The sequence below is a fragment of the Lytechinus variegatus genome, chromosome 17 (assembly GCF_018143015.1).
Source record: "Lytechinus variegatus isolate NC3 chromosome 17, Lvar_3.0, whole genome shotgun sequence".
Classification (NCBI taxonomy): Eukaryota; Metazoa; Echinodermata; class Echinoidea; order Temnopleuroida; family Toxopneustidae; genus Lytechinus; species Lytechinus variegatus.
This window is the reverse complement of record NC_054756.1, coordinates 26,873,922-26,900,345: the sequence shown is the minus strand read 5'-3', so window position 1 is coordinate 26,900,345 and position 26,424 is coordinate 26,873,922. Positions and strand designations below refer to the sequence as shown.

Genomic DNA, 26,424 nt, shown 5'->3' with positions numbered 1-26,424 from the left:
TTTCATGCGGTGATGGACATGTTTATATATTTTTGTTGTTGAGATACATCTTCAAAGTTAATGTATCATTATAAATTCTGGGGAGCAGTTTCATAAAACAAATAGTAGTTTTCGCTGACTACTTTGTTCTGAGCCAATCAGATGCAAGGATTTCAGTAGCTTATAACCAGTGAACATCAATGTTTGTTTCTTGAAACACTCCCCATGACTGTATTCTGTATTTTGATTGATATCATGGAAGTTTCATTTGAAATTTATTGTGAATTGATTCGGCAAGAGGGGCAAAAATACTGATGAAAAAACAAATCATAACAGGACATTGTCAATATTTGTATAGTCTTAATGGCTGTGTTAAATTATTTACAATTAAACTTGGATATTTTATATTGCTTAAGCCAATGACAATTTTTGACACTGAAATAGATGTAGTTTCAATTTTTAATTAATAGGGGAAATTTATATGGGGGGAGGGTGGGGGAGAATTTCACAAAGTATGATAAATTTTCAAGTTAATGACAAACTTTGTAATGTTAAATAAAGGTTTCTGATTAGGGAAAAAAATAGTTGGTCATGGTCACCGATATAATTTTCCTTCTTTTTCTTTCTTTTTCTCATTTGTTTCTATAGCAACGCTATACTTCGTCCTCAAGTAGCAGTGCAGTCAACAACTCTGTGAGTATTTGATTCAGATTTCTGACTGCCATTATCATGATCACCAACATTAACATAATCATTACCACCACCATCGTCATCCTTATCATGGTCATTATCATTATTGTGCACCACCGCCATGACCATCCTCAACATCATTGTCATCATCATCATCGTCATCTCCATCACCATCATCGTTTATACCACCATCATCATCATCATCATCGTCAATACCGAGATCATCATCAATACCGAGACCATCATCATCACCATCGCTACCACCACCTTCACCATTTCTAACATCTCAACCACCAGCTTCATCATCTTTAATGTCATTCTATTCATCATCATGACCATCACCACCATCATCATTGTCATCATCATCATCATCCTCAACATTATTGTCATCATCATCATCTCCATCACCATCATCGTTTATACCACCATCATCATCATCATCATCGTCAATACCGAGATCATCATCAATACCGAGATCATCATCATCACCATCGCTACCACCACCTTCACCATTTCTAACATCATCTCAACCACCAGCTTCATCATCTTTAATGTCATTCTATTCATCATCATCATCATCGTCATCATCGTCACCATCATCATCATCACCATCACCACCATCATCATTATCATCATCATATTCATCATCATCATCATCATCATCATCATTCCCATCATCACCATCACCACCACCACTACCACCACCACCTACATGTACCCCTCCTCTTTCTATTAAATGACCCCTTCCATCTTTCTCTCTCATTCATCAGGTGTCCTCCAGAGATGCTGACTGGGAGCCCTACAAGGACCGTGCCCATGAGCACCTCAAATGGGTGGAGCGTGCTACCAAGCTCATGGACGACCGCAACTTCCCCAGAGATGCGGCCGCCATGAAGGTGAGAATCACATCTGTGTCTCAACAGCATCACGCTGTTGTCATGAATGTGTTTCTACATATATCACAGTGATAAAAATGATTTGCTTTCAAATAAGATACCAAAATAACAAACCCTCAAATATTCAGTGAATCTTTCATGCATAGTAGATGATTAACAAAAAACTGTGACCTTTTGCATGAGATGAGATGTTCACAGAAATTCACATATGAACCTAAATTCCCCCCCCCCCCAAGATATTGTGAAAGAAACATTGCAAGGAACATAAAACAAATTATGTAGAGCGATTCATCTGTTATATAAGATTTTTTTTTTCTAATCTTACAAATTTTCTACTTTCAGTGAGTCCGTGATACTTTCTTTCATATTTCAACATGATTCATCAGTAATGAAGTTTTTTATTCATTTTTATGTGTGCACAGAACCTGCGTGCTGATTTCCAACGGTTCCAATCTGACGAAGTCCCCATGAAGCGAGAGGAAAAGAACCGTCTTATCTCAGATTACAGAGCTCAAGAGGTAACCAGCTTCTCCAACAAAAACTTTTGTTTTGTCAGTGTAAGAACACCCGCAAAAATGCTGTTAGCAGTGCATTGCATAAGGGCGTTTCTGCTCCGATGTGGTGTGCGAAGTTGTTTTGCTAAGGTCTTTCTTGCACCGACACTATGACTTGCGATTGAGATGCTTGCATCTTCATGATGCATACATGTACATGTACTTCTTGACCCACCATAAGAACAATATTTTCTAACTATTTTGTAGACTGCACGTAGTATCCATATTGATAATTTTAGATTCACTTTCATGTCATTTTTATCACATTTCCATTGTTCTATTGTAACTTTGCCATCATCGCAACTTCTATGGAAACCTTGATTGGGATTGGCTGCTGAGCCTTGTTAGTTTGGTATTTGACATAACGGCAAAGTTACCATAGTTTTAACTTGTTATGAAACGGGCCCAGTTGAGCAATAAAGCCAGTTAATGTTCATTAACAAAATAAATGTGCCTTCAAGAGCTTCTTGGACTGGTCAATAGATGTACATGTAGCAATGGATGTCTCCAGGAAGGGTGGTACAGGTACACAGATTATTCCACAAATGGGATAGGGATAAACAAATTTCTTGCATTATTATGAATGTTAGAAACATAAAGATGGTTCTCTTTGCCATTTTTCTCTTCTCTAGCGCTCGATGAAGGCTACAGGCAACTTCCGTCCCCCGGTTGGCCTGCAGCCCAATGACCTTGAGGATGCGTGGAGCCGTCTCTCGTTGGCCCAGCAACAGAGAGATAGCATGCTGAAATCAGAGATCAACAAGTAAGTCAGATTCTAAGTGAGAATTCAAGTCAAGGACATGCTTAATCTAGGATCCTAAAACATATGGGAGGTTCAGGCTTGTTTCAAAGTTCAGTTTGAAAAGCGTGTCCAGGGGCCCGTAACACAAAGCTTAGCAATGATCGTAGACACATTTTTCTACGAGTGATTCCATTGACTACAGTATACAATCAATTGTCAAAATCAAGTGTATGATTTATCGTTAACCTTTCTGTTACGGGATCCAGGACAAGATAAAGACCTGCAAAAATTGAGAGAGATAACATGCTGAAATCAGAGATAAAAAAGTAAGTCAGATTTTAAGTCAAGGTCTAAAGTCATGGGCTACATGTAGGTCAAGGTCTGAGTCAATGTGTTAAATGGAGGACTTCTTAATATTTGATTTTTTGGGGTAATGGTTACACATGGGTGGTTTCAGATTAACAAGAGTTTTAAAACAACAGCATATATACATGTACATGTAGGTCCAGGTCCAGGTCCAAGTCCAGCTAGATACCTGTTACAATTTAGAAATTTCTCTGAGAGAGAGAGATATAGAATGATGCAATCAGTCTCCCAATTTGAGATTTTAGTCTTTTTTTTTCCTTTTATGCTCTCATCTCTTGTCTAATAGATTGTAATATATACATTGATTTGCCAATACAATATACTCCTATGCTATTGATGTTGTTGCTTTTCAGGCAAGGCAGTTTGGACAACCTGGCTGAGCACGTGACCCGCCAGATCGAACAAGTCTCCAGCGATCTGACGACCATTGAACAACGCATCCAGGAATCTGACGGAAAGGCAGACAAGATGAGCGCTACCGATGTCCGTTTCCTGATTGACGACATCGAGAGTGCAACAAAGGTAGAAATAGGTTTTTTTTTTCTGGGGGGGGGGGGTTGTCATTGAGTTGCCATCAACGAGCCTGGTTGGTGTTTCATAAAGCTCTTCATTAATAAGGAATGACCTTATGAAGGAATGGTGACCCTTGTGCTACTTGTTATATCCCTGTGTAGTAGGCTTAGCACCCCAAAATATGCTCTAGTCGCGCGTAAATTTTGTTGTAACTGTACGACAAGCTTTGTGAAACCCACACCTAGAAAGCAAAAAAGTAATTGAATGAAAGTGACCATGTGCTAGGTTCTCGCTGCCTTTGGAATCACGTTGTGCTTTTCAAGGAGTTTGGAGGGAGGGGGGGGGGGGGATGAACAAAGAAACTAACGAAGAAACAACTGGTGGAGGGAGAGATTCGGATGGTTGGGTTGAGGTTTGGGATTGAACTGAATTCGGCAAAAATGAAGGAGGGGATGATGATGATTTATCCAATTTTGAAGTACATGTAGATGTAAATCATTTCGCCCTCATTCATGAAAACAAAACTTGATCTAAATCCTTGAATATTGTTTTATTACTACACTGAACAGGTGATATGGTATGATTCTGATTTTTTTAACCTGATTTCTAAGAAAGTGTGCATGCTTGTCAACAAGCAATCAGAGGACTGACTGCTTAAGTTCCTCTCCGAGGGACCTGGCGGTGAGGATGAATACCTTACCAAAGGGCATAAGTGAACCGAGTTGCTATGGAACCAAGGTCGCCCAAATCAGAACACCCCCTCTCTACCACTCCACCTCCTAAGCATGGGTACTGTTCCATAAAGACTTGTTATAATAACAATTGCCTAATTTCTATAACAACTTTACTATCGAACAATCAAATTGAACGATTTTAGTAGCTTTAAACTGTTATTGCAGATTTGTCATTACAGCAAGTTTTATGAAACAGGCTGCCTTTTAGGGTTTTGTTGTTCATACCAAATGTCTCGTTGATTGTTCATTTGCTTTCTTTTGTTCTTTTTAGACCTGTGAGAACAACATGCGTATCTTGGACAAAGAGATACAGCAATTGAGAGATGGTCAACACCACATGGCCCCGTCCCTAGCCAAGAAGTAAGATTTAAAAAAAATAATTTTATGATATGTTGATGATTGAAATATATGACTCGGGATGATAATGCATGCTTTTATTGTTGATCGTGAATTTTTGTGTTCCAGAATTTAGAAATTGTACAATGAAGATCAATTATTGTACATGTACATATGAAATAGTCATTAAATGGGGTAAAAATGTTGGCTTTTGTTTCCAGCAAAAGTGTTCTGATGAGACTGACAAAAATAGTGTGAAGGGGAAATTCATTTCTTATACAATTATGTTAATTCTTGTAAGCCATGAAATCTTAAACTTTTTCACCCATATTGATTATGTTTTAACTTTTGGTGAGACACAAGTTATAAATGAGACACCTCTTGTACAGGTAAATTTACAGGTGATTGTAATAGATTAGAATGATTATGCCCATCCTTCCAACAACTTTTGTTGAAAACCATGTGATCCAAAGATAATCTTTTTACCCTTGATGATCATTCCTTACTACTATTTTTTTTCTGAATGTATGATTACTTGTGTTTTTTTTTTTGAAGTGATGGAAATGAAAGTTATGGAAAGATTAAAAACTTATTTTGATACTCCACAGAGTTGACGAGCTCCAGAACAAACTGCTGGCGGTGCGTAACTACCAGATCGCCGGCAAGACCCAGAGTGTGACCACCCGCACCACCGTCAAAGGGGAGCAGATCCGCGTGGAGCGTCGCGTGCAGCTCCACACCGAACGCAGGATCGTGGACCCCAAGATCTATGGATTCCTCAGTGAATGCTCCAACTGGGTGCAGAGTAAATCGGTAAGTTTCATCTGTAGAGGGCCTTCTATACTCGTTTGGCTCAATTGGGTTTAAGAAGTGCCTTTTCAAGCTCAATAGATTCCTTCCATGCCAGAATATTAATACTCCAGAGAGTAAGGGAATCAATCATAATTCACCCCGCCAGTAGGAGCGAATTGCTTTGTTTTCCAAGTTTATTGGCTCTTATTCTCTAACATACACCATGGTCTAACTCTGTGCTAATTTATAATTTTTATGTTTGCTTTGCTCTTTTGTGATTCTAAAATGTTAGAGAAAACAACCTTCCATCCACATTTATGAATATGTTTAGAGTCAACCTGTTTCATTTCAAAAAGCTGTTCGTATGAAGTTAGGAGCGACTGGTGAACCTTTCTTACACGTTAAACCATCGCCAATGAACATTTTTGTGTATACCATTTACCACAAGAAAGGATCACCTGTCATTCTTAAAGTCACTCTTATCTTACGAACAGCTCTATGAAAAACCCACCAGTACTGTGTCACACCAGATTTTGTGTCACACCAGCATCTGTCTATGGTTAAACCACAACCCTAGCAGATTGTATGTTATCAATCCAGAGAGCCCTCCATATCATACATCTTTATTGAAAGTGGCTTGCTGGTGCGCGGGTCACTTCACTGACCAATCTACATACATTTCACATCACTGGTTAATTACACGTGGTTCCGTCTTTCGTTTCAGGTGTCCATTCGCACTGCCCAGTGTGGTCAAGATCTGAACTCGGTCCAGACGGCCCTAGCCCAGTCCAAAGCTGACCTCCAGGTGGTCAAAGAGTTTGGGGTCAACATTGAGAGATGCAGAGCTGTCCAGGTACCAAATTATATATTGTAGGGAAGAAAATTGATGCAGGATAAAGAGCTTGACTGGCATATGTGTTTGAACCTTTTTCTACATGTACATGTACAGTGTAGTTGTCTCCTGGACAGGATAATATGTAGGGAACATGAGAAAAAGGTGTCAGTCATGGAAAGCGTGTCCCTTAGTGTTTTCGCAACTTGTTACTAGCCATCTGTATGCAGTCTTCCATAATATCCTCGCATTCCTCTGATAATTCACATTTATGTCATGTTTTATTTTTCATGAACAGAAAAACTTGACAGGAGAAGATTTGCAACGCTACACAGAACAGATGAACAAACTTGATGAGGAATACAGACAACTTATGGTAAGAGAGAATCTTCATACATGTATTTCTTCCCCCCAAAAGTGTCTTTTTGCAAAAAAGAGAGGACATTTTGCTTCCTTGAACTGTGATGTACATGTTACACTGATTGTATAAAGAACAAAAATAAGGAAATAGTTGAATCACAGATAGCTGTGTAAGTACATGTAGACTTGCAGGAATGAACCTTCCATAAGTTCAGTATTCACTCGAGTTGAAGCAATATTTATACCTGATTTTGTTGATATGTACATCTTTTAAGTCTAATTTTGAGCAGGGAGGCGTTCATTTATATTTTTGAAATCTAAATTTTACTTGATTTTGATTGGCTGAGAAGCACTGCTACTATGGTAACTGTCAGATAAAACAAGACATGTGGGATTTAATGTCCAACAAGACCTTCCACATTTTGTAGTCCCAAAAGTTTTTACCTACAAGTAGGCACAAGCATCTGTACCTGCTTCTCGAGTCCCTGCCGTAGGAATCACAGTATTTCTTAAAAAACTGAGATATGCAGATCTTGTGCTTTATCTCATAAATGTCTGGGAAAAGCTGTCATGTCATAAACAAATCCCTTTGATTCATCCAGGACCAATCGGTGAACCGAGTCGGTGACATGGAAGCCTTGCTGGACTTTGTTCAAGCAGCCACCAAGGAACTGATGTGGCTCGACGAGAAAGAGGAGAATGAGGAATCCAGAGACTGGAGTGCCAAGAGCATGAACATTGCTGATCTTGAAAAGTACTATAAGGTAAATAAAATGCTGATGATGATAATATATAAGAGCTATTCTATGGCGCTCTATGTATTTCCATGACATTAGCTCCAGTTTCCGTGGAAGATTTACCAATATGCTGAATGATGTAATAAAAGTGATCCATTCTTGCCTGATTATTTGCCTGTGGAGGAGCCGTGGTGTAGTGGTTCTGACTCTCGCCTTGTAAACAGAGGGTCGTTTGTTCGAATCCCACTGCGGTCTGGTGTCCTTTGGCAAGGCGTTAATCCACACTTTGCCACTCTCGACCCAGGTGCTAAATGGGTACCCGGTAGGATGTGAAAGTCATTGTAGCTTGTCCAGTATTGTGTGCGCCTCACAGGCGACTGACTGGAATACTCCCCAGGGATTGGAGGATGTGCACACATTGTGTGCGGGAATGACTGATTGAATCCGATGACCGGGGTAATAATATATCTGTAAAAGCGCTTAGACACGTCGTTCCGATGGATTAAGCGCTATATAAAAGCGGATTATTATTATCATTTGAATTTTTACATTCTCTGCTTTTCTAAAATTGTATCATTCTTTGCTTTGTGTTGATGTCCAGAACCTGGTCAAAGAAGTTGAGATGCGGAAGCGACAGTTTACCAGCGTCCAACAGCGAGGGGAGAAGATGGTCTTGGATAGGCATCCTGCTACCGAGACTATCAGTGTAAGTTCAAATCAGTTTTGGATTCATTTGAGAGTTTCTAAAAGCACAACACACACAAAAGAGTGCACTTATACATGTAGAAATTGAAAATCAATTGATGTGGTTTCAGAATTTAAAGTTGACAGTGGGTTACCAACTCTTAAATCTAAATCATTGGATGTATTTCAGAATTATTTTTTTTTACTCATTTCCTATTGAGGTTTTCTTTTCTTTACCAAGTTCACAAAGAATGCAATTCTTGTTTTGTTGGAAAATATCAAATGAGGGGTCAGTCATTCTTAACGTGTTGTCTACCCACACCAGGCAGTCCCTGTACAAAGCCTATAGCAATTACAAACTTAAAGCAGATATGAACCAATAGCTCCATCTCGAGTCCTCATCTACTCATACCTGGCCAGTTTCCTGACCCATGATGCTAGTATAGTCTAGTAATATAGACTCACTTGAATGATAACATGCTAATTAACTACTCAATACATATTTACTGCAATAATTATGTTACCAAGTAGCAAAACAATTACTTTTCCTCTCAAAACATTTTAGTTTCTCTATACAAAATACAATTACAGGTCAATTTATTCTCTGTAGTATTAGTAGATATCTGAAAACGTTAATTTTAAGACTATGTATTTATAACACACATTCAATGAGAGACCACGCATAGTTCGCTCCCCCTTTAATTCATTGAAGGGTTAAAGTTTTTTTTCCTTCTTGTTTATAGGCTTACCTGTCTACCATGCAAAGCCAATGGAACTGGCTTCAGCAGCTCCTTGTCTCCTTGGAAACCCATCTGAAATACGCCGCAGAGTACCACCAGGTGAGCCCTGCCCAACACAGCTTTACCCCCCTCCTACCACACCAGCCCTCCTGTATTACCCCTCACTGTAACCTTGGCTCCTTGCTTCTGTACAAACATTCCTGTGGTGCGAGTTATGTCTTGTTTAATGTATATTTCCATGTGCACCCTTGTACTTACGATCTCACCCTGTGACATGTTCTTACCCCTGTGATTGCAACTCTGTATTTCTTTTTTCACTTGTTGCTATGGTTACTTGTTACAAAATGTCTTTCCACAAGATGTATATTCCCATTTCTTTGTAAAACCTCTTTATGGTGTATTAATGTTTGTGAATTGTTCTGTAAAATGTTTAAAAACCCCAAACACTTCTCTTTCTCTGTGTATTGTTACCTCAGTTTAATTATTTCTCTTACCCCTCATGTTATACACATTCTTCTGTTAGCACTACATGTACATACCACTGTCGTCATGTAGCTGCCGCTCACTATGTTTAATGTTCTCTACATGTCTTCCCCGCCCAATTCATGCACAGCAAAATAAAAAAAAAACCTTCATTCATTTTATTCTGTGATATTTCCATGTTTTTAAGTACTTCCAACTGTTTGATGTGAAAGATTTTGATTTCTTCTAATAATTGAAGTGATTCTTGCCTTATGTTTCCAAGTTTTATTTGATCAGTCATAATTTTTTGTGATAATCAGATTGATTTGATGTTACTTGTTTTAATTTTGCATTGATTTTTGTTTATTTCAATATTTTTTCTAATGCATGTTCTTTTTTTGCATGCATGATCATGTGCAACTAGAAGTACACTTTTCAACGTCTGAACACTCATACACAGTGATTTCCATGCTTTTATGTGCGTCTTAGTAACAATCAGCTAGTTATATCACATTTTCACGACACTGTCACATCATTTAACGAATTCATGATACAAACAGACAATCGAGTACACATGCTTTTTAAGTTTCAAACGAGCATTACATCTTTAGTTTTTGGTGGAACATGTTTCCCTTTTCCCACCTCCATAGAGAATGCCAACATGTACATGTAGGTCATTTTCATATTGTTTCATGATCATGCTTAATAACCATGTGTATATACGGTAAATACAGTAGTGGTCATTTGAGAATGAGAATAGTGCAATGAACATCATTGAGATTGACCGCCGCAACATCAATCTCAGCAGCAACATTGACATTAGTTGTGACAACATTAACATCAGTAGCAACATTACAATCAAGATCAGAAACAGCAACAACATTGGTAACATTAACATCAACAGTGGCAATTTAACAGCAGCAGCAACATTTCCATCAGCAGCGACAACAGTGAATCTTGATCATTGTGAAGTGTGAAAAAGAAAAACACTCTGATTTGAAGAGAGAAAATAATTCAATCAAGTGCACATCATCGAACAACACCAGTACTAAAGCAAGACAATGTTACTTACTACAGAATAATGGATTCATGTAAATTGAATAGATCTCAGTAATTCACTCTCTCAAATACAAACTGAAAGCATCAAAAGTTGTTGCTGAACATTCAAGATGCAATCACTCTCATACCTGTAATACAAATGACAATTATTTCACAGATCAGTGTGGGGCATGTGTGTTGCTTTATGTATTTTGCATGTTGCATGTTAAAGCTGTGCTGTGAATTATGTTGCATGCTACATTGTATGGTTGGTGTTGTTTGATTAGATGTGAAATACTTTGTTTATGTATAATGTTCAACTCCGTGGTGGATGATTGAGTTGAACTCCCTATAAAACAACAGGGCATTTGAAAATCACACTTCATATTCAAACATACATACATGTACATGTATACCTCTGTGTGTGTGTGTGTATATATATGTATAATATTTATATGCTTTTCATTTCACTTACATACAAAAGAGGATGATACTCTGCCTTGGGGAAATACAGAATGTATGAAAAGAAGGCCAAAAAACAAGTGTGGGGACCAAAAGACACCATCAGGAAATACAGAATGTATGAAAAGAAGCCCCTATAACAACTGTGGGGACAAAAATATACCTTGGGGAAATACAGAATGTGTGAAAAGAAGCCTTTAAACAACTGTGGGGACGAAAAGATACCTTGGGGGAATACAGAATGTATGAAAAAAGCCCTGAAACAACCATGGGGACAAAAAGATACCTTGGGGAAATACAGAATGTGTGAAAAGAAGCCTCTAAACAACTGTGGGGACAAAAAGATACCTTGGGGAAATACAGAATATATGAAAAGAGGCCCTCCCCCCAAAAAAACCTCTTGGGACAAAAAGATGCCTTGGGGAAATAAAGATTGTTAATATGAACACATGAGTTTCAATTTACACATACATTACAATTTTGAGCAAGAATAAGAAGAAATGGTACATGGATGGGAGGGAGAGTGATCACATAGGTGTCCCCCCCAAAGGGCATCTCTCCTTGTCCCCCTATTACCTCCGAGACTGGTGTATCCCGGCCATCCTCCATCTTGCAACATCCCATTTCCACACGTCTGCATGTATTAGTTGCCTCGGTCATCCTCGTCCCTGCATGGTTGTAGTTGTTTATTTTGATTGGTAAGTTAGAGTCCTAGTCTCCTCTCAAAACCTTTTCAGACCTTACTGGTAATGGCCTCAATAAAACTATGTATGCATGTATTTATTGGCAATAACAACAACAACAACCGTGGTGAGACCTCGGCACTTTTGGTAAGACTCAAATAATCGTTGGTTCTGTTAGCTGAATGGATCTTTTTTTGAAAAAGTTCTGTTGACTTTTCTGAATTGTTGGTTTTTGGTTGTGGTCCGACCTGTTTTTAAGGATTCATTAATTTTCTTCACATACAATTATGTATGATCAAAGAAATTTCTTATAAAAAATGGACATAATCTTATTGATACTGGAACTGGTGAGGTCTGACCAGGGCTTGAATGTTATATAACCATATGGCTCAAAATTCAGCTCTAACAGTGTCTAAGAAATTAAAAAAATTCAAGAGGATTGATTTCGTGACAGATAATTTACCACAATCTGAACAATCTTTACTTTTCATTAAAGACCATCTTTATGTAGCCTTCATTTGAGCCCCCCCCCCCAAAAAAAAAACCCAACACTGTTGGAGCTGAATTTAACAGCTATAACATTTGTATTTAAATTCACCTATTTACTCTTTTAACATTTTTTTTCTAAATGTATTGCATTTTAGTTTTCTCATACAATCCTGTCATTTATGTATAATCATCATCATTCTTTCATAACAATTTGAAGAATACCGTTCATCCCTATTGGTCATTTGGATTATTAATTTCCTTGACATTTATATTAATGTTTAAAAGTAACAAAGTTTCAGCTGTTGAGAGAAAGTACCGTACATGTATCTATATAAAGCTGCATTGTCAATGTGCTCATACACATTCCTGTACTATACATGTACATTTACATGTGTATTGTTGGTTGGCTGTTTAAATTTGGTATCTCACCCCCCAAAAAGAGATTTACTTGTATTTCAAAGTTGCATGTACACTGTATGACATGAGTAGCAGCTATCTTTTTCCTATTAATTATGAGATACATGTATTACAAGAATGATATAACGTTGCCACCATCTTCATTATTTTAAAATACAGATTTTTTTTAGCTGTCCTTTACGGAGTTAAGATTTTGAGATAAGAGGTTTAAACAGCAAAAAGACAATTTACATGTATAAAGTGTATGTACCTTACTCTAGCTAGAAGCATGAATGTACGTGTACATTTACGTGTAGTATCATTTCCATGGTCATTCCACTGTTGCCATTTGCAGCTATTTTCAGTATTCAAGAAAAAGTATTTGAATGATAATTTATGTTGAAATTCATTCTCAGTCTGTACTTCACTTCAAAGTTGAAAGAAATGATGAGTTTATATGAAATGCGGGATTGTGAACAAGTAGTTTATTGGTGGGATTGTTTGATATTTTGCATTGGTTTAGTCCGAGTCCACTAACTTATTATGAAATGATTGCTTTAGTAGTGTTTAAACATAAATAGACCTACATATACACTGGATATAATTATGTATGCATGCACATCTATATGTGTTTTTATAAATGCATGTAAAATACAGATGAAGAAATAACCATTAATTAATCATATATACAGATAGGAATTAAAGTATAAGTAAAAGTTTTGATTGTAATTGGGTTCTAACGGAGTGTGAATCCAAGTTACAAAATTGGCTGAATTGAAAAAAAAAACCTTTTCATTTGGAGCTAATATAATTTTTAATTTTTAATCCTTCGATTCTTCACTAATTCTATGTAGTACATTTATTTATGATGATTATCAGCAGTCAAATTTCATTAATCATTTCTTCAAAACACATACATTTTTTTACATATAATATGTATACATGTATCTGTAATATTATTTAAAATCTAACATTTCATTAATTATTTCAGGTCTATAAAATCAGATATTTATTTGAAATGACCTTTAAAGGAAAGATTTATTTATAAAACATTGCTTCAAAGTCACTTACATGTACTGGCTTGAGTGTAATGAAGATATTGGAAGATTGATTCTTTAAAGAAGTACTGTAGAACAATGTTTTGTTTTTAAAAAAGAAGATACTTGTACAGTATGTTTTTGCTTTCAATTAGTTACATGTGTATAGGGTTAGTTTGTGTGAGTTTGATAATTAAAAAATAACATAAGCGCTGGTGAAGGCTTTCAAAATTTTTACAGTTTGAGTTGATATAGATTAGATAAATGGTTATACATGTAGAACTAAATGAATGTTTTTTTTAAGGATCTATCATACAAATATAATGTTAATTTGAAAAGTTTATTTTAACATTCTAAAAGGCATGTACCCGTAATTTGGGTTTGTGTTGTTGGCAAGTATTGCTTGTTTGTGCTTTGACGTAGTGCCATTAGTTGTTATGCTACAAATATGTCATGTACTATTTGTTCAATTATTAATTTTAAAGTAAAGAACAGCAAACTTATAAAATCGTTTTCTGCTAGACAAATACAAGTTTGACAAAAAGTCCTTGAAAGTGTTCGCAGTTCTATTATTCAATTAGGGCAATAGAATTCTGGCAAAATACTGCAGGTTTTTGACTGTATATTGCTATTACTATCATTTAAATTATTTTTTATATTTTTTGAAGATTAATGATGGTTACTCCCAGTTGTGGTTTTAGATTGACGTTTTAATGCTTCCTCCCTAGTTCTTCCACGACACTCGAGAGTGCGATCACTGGATGGGTCGACAGGCCGAGCTCCTCAATGTCAGGTACGATCGACCCGATCTCAAGCTGGGCGAGGCTGAAAAGCTGCTCCAGGAGTTGAAGGTAAGGAAAAGTTTTGAATCCTGAAATTTAGACTGATTTTCTATTTTTTTCTTCAATGCCTGAAATTTAGGCAGATTTTCTACCTTTTTTTCTTCTTTTTCTCCCTTCCTGTTCACGATTTCCAGCCTACCCGCATATGGAATAGCTTTCTTATCATTCAGATTCTGTGAAATATGCTTACATCGGAAAAAGTGAACATTACTGATAAACTGCCTCTGAGCCAGAGGCAAGGATTTTAGTAACTTTTAACAGTCGGAAATCACTGACAGAACAATTTGTGGAAAGTTTGCCTTGGGTCGCATCACACTTCCAACCCTCTCGGGCTGGAAGTGTGAATTATGATCTTTAATGTTGATGCCATACATTCTTCAAGTTCTCACAAAGAACTGGGCCCACTTCACTTGTTAAACTAACAAATTTTCAATAACATTTTGAAGGTATTGACATCCTATTTGATTGTTACGAAACGGGATCCTGTATGTTGCCAGATATCTCACTTTACATTGTACTAATTTTTACCTTTTTTACGTAGGAGCTTGAGACACGCCTATCAGAGTACCGGGTGATCGTGAAGGACCTGACGACGAGGAGCGGGAGAATAGTTCCTCTCAAAAAGAGGAGGCAAAAGATACATTCCAGTATACCGGTTACAGCAGTGTGTGATTACGCAGGCATTGACGTGAGTACCATGAATAAATACATTTAAGTATCAACCATTTTGTGTTTAAAATGTGATTATGGAAATTTCTTGATATTGGGGTAAAATTATATGTGTAAATGCAGATTTTAAGACCAGTTGATAGTTGTTGGTATCCTTTCCATTAAGGCCCAAAACATTTCTTTCATGTAAAACCCTAATTTTCAACTATTTTGTAATAAGAACACTAAGATGTAGATGTATAAGGAATGTGATTTTGTAGATTATAGATTTTGAAATACATGTATCGATTTGAGAGATTGGTTTTTATATCGTAAATTAATATTTGATAGTTTTACAAGTGCATCTCACTTATTTTTTTTATATTTATTTGTTTATGTTGTAACATGTGCTGTTATAAAAAAAGGACAACATGATCTAAGCCTTGAATATAGAAATTTGTTTGCTTATCACCCAATTAATATGCTGAAATTATTGAGCTGTCTTTATCACAAAAATTTTTTAGCTTTGAAATGGCAATTCAAAGAAGCCAAGATACACATACATGTACCTATCATTTCAATGTTTGTGGTACCAAACTTCTTCTATTTTTCAAAAATTGATTTGTGTTAAAATTCCTTTTCTTTTTTGTTGTGTCTAGATTCACATTCAGAAAGGGGAGAGGTGCACCCTAACTGATAATTCCCACCGAATGAAATGGAGAGTCATAAACAGTCTTGGGCTAGAAGGGTTCGCTCCTGGAATCTGCTTCCTCATTCCCCCACCGAACAACGAAGCCGTAGATGTAGCAAATAAGTGAGTCTCTCCATTCCATCAGAAAATCCTAAGGATTAAATAGACGAAATGAGTTCACTTCATCCAATGTTACAATGTACCTCCAATATTACCTCACTGTTAGAACTGTAAAGAAAGAGCCATCATTTTTTATAACAATGTTTCAAGTATTACAAATATGTGTGGCCATGAGCTTGTGGTGTTTCCCAGGGCACAATGTTTGGCCCAATTCTGTTTCTTACACTTGTAAATGATACTGTCATTGGTCTTGAAGCCAGGTGGGAGTATATGAGTGACTTTTATTGCACTTGTTAGTACACTTTTAATGCAGATGTCAGTTGAAATCATCATCAACAACATTGGAATAATTTACAAAATATGTTAATTTTAAAGTGATATCTCGAAGGTTGCTTTAATAGTACATAACTGGACAAGATGCCAAAAGCAAAATACTTATCATTTTGTGTGCCTTTACATTTTGCATCAAAGATACCGTCAATGCTAGTTGTAACAATTTCAAAATAAAGTTTGTACGGATCCAATAAATTGACCACCCATTTGTGTCCTTGCACCGTAGAAATTTATGTGAAGCTATGAAATTTCATTTGTGATTTCCTTGTTGTATTTCAGACTTGAGGATCAGCTAAACAGGTTACTGGCATTGTGTCGTTCCAAGCAAACAAAGTTGAGGACTTGGATGAGCCAACAGCAGATATCCCAGGGTGTGGAGACAGTCAGGCAATGGACCTTAGAACAGGTAGGTTACAGAACGGGCTCAGTGATCTTCATCATTATGTAATCCTCCACATGGAGTGGAGGAGTGCGTCGGTGGACATTGGATCAGGTTGGTTACTGAGACAGATTCAGTGATTTTCATATGTTTTATGTACATGTAATCCTCCACATGGAGTGGAGACAGATTCAGGGATTTTCATACTCCACATGGAGTGGATAATGTGAGTACATTGTATGCTGCAGGACTGATTACATGCAATGACCAAAGAAAATAATAGGCTGTCAGTGCATGTAGATACTATTATAAATGATCAGGGTTTGAGATGAGACTGGACTGGCTTAAAGTGAACATTTCGTCGCACGCACCACGAACTGTCCTCTTTGCGCACTTCGATGCGAAAGTTACTTTTGCACAAAACGCATTTAAAGAAAGCTTTTTTAAAACCAGCAATAAGTGCACCTACAAGGAGAGCTAATTATTTACGGTGTCTTCGTTCAAAAGTTCAGGTTCTAAGGTTTCATCCCGTATCTTTATATTTTCTTGAAATTAATTATTTACGCCACAATGGGCATCGTAACAGAGAGGACGGTTAGTGGAATAGATACAGTGCGCTATCGCGCATCTAAGTGCGCAGAGAGGACGGTTCGTGGTGCGTGCGATGATATATAATCAGCAAAATAATTTTATTCAATCCATGCTATCCTTTTTCTCCAGTTTAAAGGTATGGAGCCTGCGCAGCGTCAAGCGACCATTGCCAAGCTCAACCAAAGCAAACAGCAGCTTGAAGAGGTCGCTGCAGCAACCACCACACCAAAAGAACCCGTGCCACTCCAGCCAGAGGTCCTGAGGCAACAGCCCCAGGTGGAAGTGCAGGCAGAGGTCAGGGGTCATGACCCCGAGGTCATAGGTCGACAGGAGGTCAAGGAGGATTTCTTGAATGAGGACCTGATAAGGGAGGTGGAGAGTTGCAACCAACTGATCGACGAGATGTCGGCAAGGTCCCAGAATGGTAATGTTGACGTCCCACTCCAACAACGAGTTGATTTGAATAAGTTTTGAAATATTAAACAAGCATATGATAATTTTATCAAAATCAGATGTCGTAAAAGTAGAAAGTTATGACATTTTTGTATCTCACTTATTTCCCTCAAATATTTTGTTTACAAGTATACGATATGTGTATAATGCAGGCACTTGCTTTTGTGCTTTTGTGTGAATGAAGGTCCCAACTTTTCATTCTGTCAAATGCCAAAAATGTGAATTCTAATACCTTACTGTAGGTGATAAGCAAGCGTGTCACTTGTCAATGATGATTCAATGCGTGTCATTCGTAATCAATCCAGGTTTTAACTTTGTAGTTGGAGGATAAAATGAAATATATATTTCATATACATGTATAATTAAAAAATAATGCTAAAGATACTGAGTGTTTTTAGTACACTGCTAGTGATTTGCACTTACCTGTTTTTTCCTAATTGTTGTAAATCCTGTGATCTGCAACTTATTTCATTTATCAATAATAAATCAATTTTCAGGTTCTGCTCCTGATGTAGAATCTGGGAGACTCCTGGGTGACATCGATGCCATGATCGATAAACTAGAAAGGGAAGATTCCACCTTGAGAACCAGAGACAAGGACCCACTTCCAAGAACTGCTTCCCAAGCAGACGATACATTCCAAGAACACAAGGTATGCCCTTGCGAAAAGAAAACAAAATGAAGGCTGAGAGTTATCATTGGAGATTTGTTTTGTGAAAACCCATCTGAGCTATTTATGACATTGCAGAATAAATGGAGATTGAGAATTGTCATCAGAGATTTGTCTGGGAAAACCCATCTGATCCAAATTTATAATGCAGGACGTTAATCTCTTTTCTACTCATAAAGAAAGAAAAGTTTCACTCTGAACTTTATGAATTTGTTGACTTTTACAGATAAGAAATGTATTGTGCCTTCATGATGTTTTTTTGAGACTGTTCTGAACTTGTGTTGTCATTATATTTCTTTTAGCAATTGTAGAACACACCGAGACTTTGTCATATCATGATCATCTGCATCATCACCATTATCAATCAACCATTAGCATCATCATTATTAACATCATCATGATGATCATGATGATCATTATCACCAACATAATCATGATCATCATCATGATCATCATCATCATCATCATCATCTTAATCATCACCATCATCATGATCATGATCATGATGATCATCATCATCATCATGATCATGATCATGATCATCATCATGATCATGATCATCATCATCATCATCTTCATCACCATCACCACCACCACCACACCATCATCATCACCGCCACCATCGACCATCATCATCATCATCATCATCATCACCATCACCATCATCACCACCACCACCATCATCATCACCACCACCATCGACCATCATCATCATCATCATTAATACCTACTTACCTTGTTATCCCTCTATAGAAATACCATGCGGTACTGACCAGTGACCAACCAAAGTACGACACGCTGATCCTAGCCTGCGATCAGCTCCTGGCTAGTAAGAAGAAGAAGAAAGAAGCCAAGGAGGTCAAAAAGAAGAAGGAGAAACTGGAAGAGGCTTGGGATAAAACCATCTCACACTCATACACATCTACACAAAGGTAAGGAAAATGTCCTAATTACAACCAAGATAACAATATAAACAATAATAATAATTGGCATTTATATAGCGCCATCTATCTAGAAATATTCTCTTCCGAGGTGCGATGTTATCTTTATTATTACCCCGGCTTTAGCTTGAGCTGCCCTTCAGCGCTCATGCATTCAAGGAATTAATCCTGCCGGGTACCCATTCACCTCACCTGGGTTGAGTGCAGCACAATGTGGATGAATTTCTTGCTGAAGGGAATTACGCCATGGCTGGGATTCGAACCCACGACCCTCTGTTTCAAAGTCAGAAGACTAATCCACTGGGGCACAATGAAAGATGAAAATGAAGGGCAAAGGATGAAAATGAAAAATAAAAATGATGAAATGATTATGATGAATATAAATTTCTCTGAATAACCATGAAATTCCTCATAGAGATGATTTATATGTGGGCATGAAGTTGAAAAGATGGAGTTGACTAAAATTGCCTTGCAAGGTTTCTTTTCATTGCCCTAAAGTATATTTAAATATCAAACTACATGTACATGTATAGGGATGACATTCTGCTGGTTGATACATATAGGTCTTTGTTTAAGGCAATTCTTATTCATTTGTCTTGATAATCTTCAGCTGTATTAGTTTTCAGGTATTTATTTCATCATTTTGCATTCTGTCTTCAAAGTTTCTGTCAGAATTAGATCTATGATGATATTGTCATAGTTAATATACCAAAAATGATAATAATAATAATGATAATAATACAAATAATAATAATAATAGCTTATTGAGCGCACACAACGTCCAAATACACATGTATGCTCTTGGCTCTAGCGCAGCAACAGTTCCTTTGGATATAAATATTTTATACATATAAACAACTACAAAATATAGACACACATGTAAACAAGGTTGGCAAAGGAATCTTAAATCACTACAAGTACAGTCTTGCCTTATCACCACAGACTGAAGTTCCCAGCTACATCCTGGTGGGGCCTGGTGCCCTTGTGCTTTCTGCTCCATTGGCTTTGTCAATATTCAAGTACATGTAAGTTCTCACTGCCACTTCTCCAGTTTAGCTTTAAACTTCGCTAAGATAACCTGCAAAATTATATATTCTTTCTCTACCACTTATTTAGAATGTCTCTCATGGCTGACCTCTTACCAAACTTGACCCGGGTCGATGAATTCCTCACGAGCTGCGAGAACATCCTCAGGGGTCATGACCCCATGTCATGTGACCTTGACCGACATCAAGCCATTTCCGATCAATTACAGGTAGGTTTGTCTTCGTCATTGATTTTTAATGTTGTGAAAAGGAAGATGAAGCCACACTGGCTCTTCAGGACGGCTTTCAAATAACTTGTTATAATAATGAATTTGCAATTGCAGTTGCAAGCTACTAATATACTTCAATATGATTGGTTGATGGTTAACATGGCAAAGGAAATTTGTGTTTTCTCTTATAGTAAGTCTTTGATAGACAGGAACCAGTCATCTGTTTTGTTTGTGAGTGGGTGTAACATATAAAGATACAGGCCCGTATTCTGAAGTCGGGTTTAACTTAAACTCCGGTTTAAAGTTGTGGTTTAAGTATGGGAAGCCAAAAGTATCAATTTTTTTATTAAGTTGAACGTTTCTTATTTTTACTGTGCTCTTTCCCGATTCATCGATGGTGAAGAGAATCGTCTATTTATACTTCCTAGACAATTATATATGATTTGAGAGCCAAATGAGCTGAAATATGATATCTCTACCGTTAGTGATTTATGTAACAATTGGCTATCCATACTTAAACCACGACCTTAAACCTGAGTTTAAGTTAAACCTGCTATCAGAATATGGGCCATTGAATTTTTTGTTATGTATGTAAATAAATTAGATGTATCTACTTGTTATGGTAGCTCATTGATGAACTTGCTGCCTGGATTTAGTATAGATTTGTGTGAAGCACCACCATGTCACTTAACCATCCCTGCGATTAGCGAGAATATGCCAAACTTCCTCTTCTAATTTTGCAAGTCGTTAAGACAAGATGTCTTTTCTATGACAGGGCATACAGGTAGGATTTGTAAATTCTAACAGAATCTTAAAAAAAAGAAATGTAGCGCCAGAGAGTTACTGACGTAAAACGTTTATGGTTTCTCCCCCCCAATTAGGAAATACAACGAACACTGCCACCATTCCAACCCGTCGTCGACCAGTTGAACTCTGACCTGAAGCACATCCGAGAGACCATGGAGGGCGCTGTTCGGATGGACGCAGACCAACTCCAGAAGGAAGTGAAATCGGTGAATGAGAGATGGGGAGAGGTCTGTTCCCAGTCTCACCAAAGGTAGGATGGAATGATGATGGAGGGATGGATTGATAGAAGGATTGATTGGTGGTTAGGTTGATGGATGGATAGATAGATAGAAAGCTAGATTTATTGATTGGTTGATGGTTGAATAAAGAGATGGATGGATGAATGAATTGAATGACTGATTGATGGATATGTTGATGGATGGATAGATAGAAAGTGAGATTGAAGGATTGGTAGATGGATGGATAGAGAGATAGATAGATGGATGAATGGATGGAGGGGGGATGGGTGGAAGGAATGATTGATTGATAGAAGGATGACACGATGGATGGAAGGATTGATGGCTAGTTGGACAGATTGACTGATATGTAGATGGATAGATTGATGAAAGGATGAATAAATGGTATGATGATGAATGGATGGATTGATAGAAGGATCGATTGATGGATAGGTCGAGGGATAGATAGACAATAAAGGACATTGATTGGTTGATATGTGGATGGATAGAGAGATGGATGGAATTATAGATTGAGGGATAGGTTGATGGATGCATTGATACAAAGTGAGATGGATTGATTGGTTGATGGATGGATAGAAAGAGAGATAAATGGAGGAATGAATAGAAGGGTGGAAGGATGAATAAATAGAATGATGGATGGATTGATTGATGGATAGATTGAACGAATGATAGATACTGTATATAGATGTATGAAAGTATTCATGAATAGAGTGATGATATATGTAGTTGGATGGATGAATGGATCAACATAATTGATGGATGGATGAGTGAAGAATCAATGGATTGATGGAAATCATGATGGATAATTGGATGAATGGATTGATAGAAAGATTCATTCAAGAAAGAGAGTGGCAGGTCAATGAAAGTTGAAGTAAGTTATTAAAAACTACTGTGACTGAAAAATAAATACATTGTACACCAAGAAATTTGAACAGGTGAACAATATATTATGGATAATAGATAAGAAAGCAATTAGTAACTGCACTACATGTATGTAAATGGACATATTATTTTTATGTACGTTTTTCAACAAACATTTTAATTTATATTTTCCCACTCTTAACAGATTAGAAAAGCTTGACCAATCTGGCGACACCCTCCACAAGTTTACTGACGATATGACCAGTGAAAGCAACTGGATCACAGCGGCCGAGGTCACTCTCATGGAGTTTGCCCACATTGCCCGGGATCAGCTGACCTTACAGCAGCAGTTTGTTGCGGCCGGGAGTTTAACCAAGAGGTCGCTGTGCACGAACCAAGGATACTCCGTGTGAATGAAGCCGGTGAGACATTCATTACACAGGCAGAGGTAAGTTTGACAATATTTCTCAGTGTGAATGAGGCCAGGTAGCATGAAAAATAATTCAACAGTCTTAGGTTAATTTAACAATTATTTTTGGTGTGAATGACCCAGGTAGACTCACAGTTTGTACAGGTAGAGGTTAGTTCATCACATATTCTCTGTGTGTGAATGAGGACAGGTAGAATTACTTCACACAAAGGCTTGTTTGATTATTATTCTTGGTGTGAATTAGGCCAGGGGCCTATTGCAGAAAGAGTTGCGTTTAAACGCAAGTAAAAAAATCAATCGCAAGTTCCAAATGCTGATGGGGCGAAAATCAAGTTGCGCATGATTTTTTTGAGTTGCAATTGATTTGCAACTCTTTCTGCAATGGGCACCTGGTAGACTTAGTTTTCATAGGCAGAAGTTAGTTTAACAATTATCCTCAGTGTGAATTAGGCCAAGTAGACTTATTTTACATAGGCAGATGTTAGATTAAGAACTATTCTTGGTGTGAGTGAGGCTGGGAGACGTTCATTAAACAGGCAGAGGTTAGCTTGACAATTAATTGATCATTAAAGGAGTGAGTAAGTTAATGAAATAAAGAGTGATTTGAATCAATGAATGAATTGGCCTATGAATGACGGAATAAATTATTCATCAGTCATTACATACATGAATGGTGCAATTGAACATTCAACAGTCAAATTATTGATTAAGTAAATGGATCTCGTTGCGTCCAATATCTTTTGTTTCTGTTGAACAGTCCTATGATGCTGTACTTGAAAAATTCAGGGCCACCATGGAGAACTTCCATGGCCCTGCTCCTGCCAAACATCCCAGAATGCAACGGGGTGCAGACGTAGCTCGAGAAGAGCTTGACGCCCTCAACACGCGGTACAGATCTTTGGTTGCTACGGTGACGGAAAGGGTGGACAACATCAGCGCTGTCGGCAAGAAGGAAAATGTGAGTAGAAATTGTCTTTCAAATCCATCTTTTTTACCTTCATTTCACTCTCTTGCATCATATCCATTGCATAGCCTCATGTAAAGCTTCATAAAGACCAATAGAGTACTGAAGTGTGATGTCCTCAAATTTGATTCCAAGCACTACAGGAAATATATTACATCTTTTTTGTGCATTTCATTATTTTTGGTACAATATTTTGGTGGAGTATGGGGAAAAACTTCCACACACCAAATTTGAGTTGGTTCATGATGGCACAAGGTATGAGTTAGTGATTACCCAAAGGCCACCGCACACCTTACGACTTGACCGGACGCCGACTGGCTTGCGACTGGGTGAGGGGAGATGTGACGTCACAGCTCGTGTCAGCTTCACAGTCGCAGACCGGTCAGAGACAAGTCGCAAGGAAAATCGGAAGGATTTGACATGTTGAATCCTTATGACTGGATCGCAAGCTCAATCCAAACTCCAGCCAATCAGACAGCAAAGTTGCAAAACGCGTATTATGATAAACAGCGTGCATACGCAGTAGTAAGCGCAATTTCTCAGATGCTATGCCAAAAAGCAAAAAACGCATGCGTGAGTCGCAGATCGGATCGCAAGGTGTGCGGTGTCAGGGCTTAAGACTACCTTGCGACTCATCTCCCCTCACTCAGTCGCAAGCCAGTCGGCGACCGGTCGGGTCATAAGGTGTGCGGTGGCCTTAATATGCCCCAGTGTAAATCAATTTAAATTGTCCTGGCTCACAACTGAGTACAAACCAGGCCAATTTGAACGGATTTCAGTGAGGCTAATTATGCATTCCTGTGACTCCATCTTGGGGGCCCCATTTACCGATTCCCACCAACAAAAAATTGTCTTTCATTGTGCTCTGCCAGGATATGGTATCCAAAATAAAAAAAATAAAAAATTGTGATGCCATCACTTCAGTACTCTATCAAATATTGATGATAAATTATTCATACAGTATTGAACTAATACTGGGTTTTGGGTCATATCCATCAAGATCTTGAAGGTACATGAGAAATTAACAGCTTGTATTCCTCATTGTAGAAAGGGGCATATTTTGGGTCCATATCGATCAAAATCTTGAAGGTACATATTAACAGCTTGTATTCATTCCTTATTGTAGAAAGGTGAACTTGATATTAATTTCTGCTTAGTGAAATTGAATGCAAACTTGTTAGACAGATGTTGACCTAAAATTGTATTTATGAAAAATAATAAAACTCTATAGCCCTTATTCTAAATTCTAGTTGAATGTAGGCCATGGTCTACATGTAACACTGCTAAAATTCAAGAAAGACAAAGATGCAAAATTTTGATCACAGTGCTTATTTATCATCTCTATTTCGCTCTTTCTTCATGTAACAGTTGTAATTCTTTATGATTCACTATATTGTGTGTGTATGTGTCTCTTTGTGATAGACCCCAGGGTGTTTTATAAAGTTGTTTGTAAGTCAAGAGCGACTTAACTCTTCATGCGTTACGTTCGCATTATTGCACATCCGTAGGCGTGTTTCGTTCGCATTTTTGCACAACCACACATTTCCAATAGACGTCCCCTGTCCCATTGTTTTTCGAACAATTGCATGCCCCAGTGCGTGCGTAGCCACAATGTATAGCCTGGCGTTTTTGTATAACGTACATGTGTACCGATCGATCGCGCGTGCGACATTAGTTTAGCGTTTGACGGATTATCGCAGTTTACAAATTACAGAATCGTTGAGTTATCCCCAAAAATCAATACATCCTGATCACAGCCAGGAAGTTCATTGAAAAAGGAGAGGAGAAAATCTATAAAACCCCTCACAAACAATACCATGGCCAGGTTTATTGTTAGAAATCTGTGACTCATGGCACGAATGTGAATGAGAGGGGATCACTGCTAACATAATGCAACACACAGGGGGTTTACAGGTGAACGCATGAAGAGTTAAAGAACAAACGGTGATCCTTTCTTCAGCGCTAAATTGTCACCAATGAACATTTCAGGGAAAAACTTAATCATATTGTATTAAAGTTTACATTGGACCCTTTCCAGGGCTCTGTAGGGCATTTCAGGGGCAAATTCGCCCCAAGCATTTGATGCATACCATTTACCACTAGAAAGGATCACCAGTCACCGAGTGACTCTATGAATGACTGGTGACCCTTTCGTAAGGAACTAAATCAACACCAATGATATTTTGGTGAGTATCACTTACCACAAGAAAGGATCATCAGTCACTTGTAAAGTCACTTGTAACTTATGAACAGCTTTATGAAACACACCCACCGGGTGCGTGTTTCATAAAGCTGTTCGCAAGTTAAGAGCGACTTTAAGAATGACTGGTGATCCTTTCTTTTGGTAAATGGTATATTCATTGGCGATAGTTAGCATGTAAGAAAGGATCACCAGTCGTCCTTAAAGTAGCTCTTAACTTACGAACAGCTTTATGAAACGCCCACCAGGGTGCCGTATACAAAGGTTAGTGATCAATCTTACGCTTGATTTTAACGATTGATTGTACATTGTAGTCAATGGAATCAGTCGTAGAAAATTGTTCTACGATCATTGCTAAGTTTTGTGTTACGGGCCCCAGGTCACTTACAAATCAAATTGTGAGGATAAAAATTTGCTGGAATATAAACTAACATGAGAATAACCCCCCAAAAAAAAATGTAAAGAAAGAGTTTCGCTTGAA

At 37.7% G+C, this 26,424-nt stretch overlaps 1 protein-coding gene across 1 annotated transcript in view; it reads left to right on the top strand.

Moving 5' to 3' along the window:
* LOC121430602 overlaps nt 1–26,424 on the top strand; it is an 84,987-nt gene that overhangs the window by 9,115 nt on the left and 49,448 nt on the right. The window contains exons 4-27 of the mRNA XM_041627920.1: nt 628–672; nt 1,440–1,565; nt 1,988–2,083; nt 2,752–2,882; nt 3,581–3,749; nt 4,746–4,834; nt 5,419–5,623; nt 6,327–6,455; nt 6,733–6,810; nt 7,397–7,558; nt 8,133–8,237; nt 8,959–9,054; nt 14,251–14,373; nt 14,906–15,052; nt 15,672–15,826; nt 16,436–16,562; nt 17,256–17,550; nt 18,077–18,231; nt 19,003–19,181; nt 20,307–20,445; nt 21,327–21,502; nt 22,555–22,613; nt 22,682–22,797; nt 23,537–23,737. Coding sequence (XP_041483854.1) covers nt 628–672; nt 1,440–1,565; nt 1,988–2,083; nt 2,752–2,882; nt 3,581–3,749; nt 4,746–4,834; nt 5,419–5,623; nt 6,327–6,455; nt 6,733–6,810; nt 7,397–7,558; nt 8,133–8,237; nt 8,959–9,054; nt 14,251–14,373; nt 14,906–15,052; nt 15,672–15,826; nt 16,436–16,562; nt 17,256–17,550; nt 18,077–18,231; nt 19,003–19,181; nt 20,307–20,445; nt 21,327–21,502; nt 22,555–22,613; nt 22,682–22,797; nt 23,537–23,737 — 3,303 coding nt within the window. The remainder of the gene's footprint in view (nt 1–627; nt 673–1,439; nt 1,566–1,987; nt 2,084–2,751; nt 2,883–3,580; nt 3,750–4,745; nt 4,835–5,418; nt 5,624–6,326; nt 6,456–6,732; nt 6,811–7,396; nt 7,559–8,132; nt 8,238–8,958; nt 9,055–14,250; nt 14,374–14,905; nt 15,053–15,671; nt 15,827–16,435; nt 16,563–17,255; nt 17,551–18,076; nt 18,232–19,002; nt 19,182–20,306; nt 20,446–21,326; nt 21,503–22,554; nt 22,614–22,681; nt 22,798–23,536; nt 23,738–26,424) is intronic.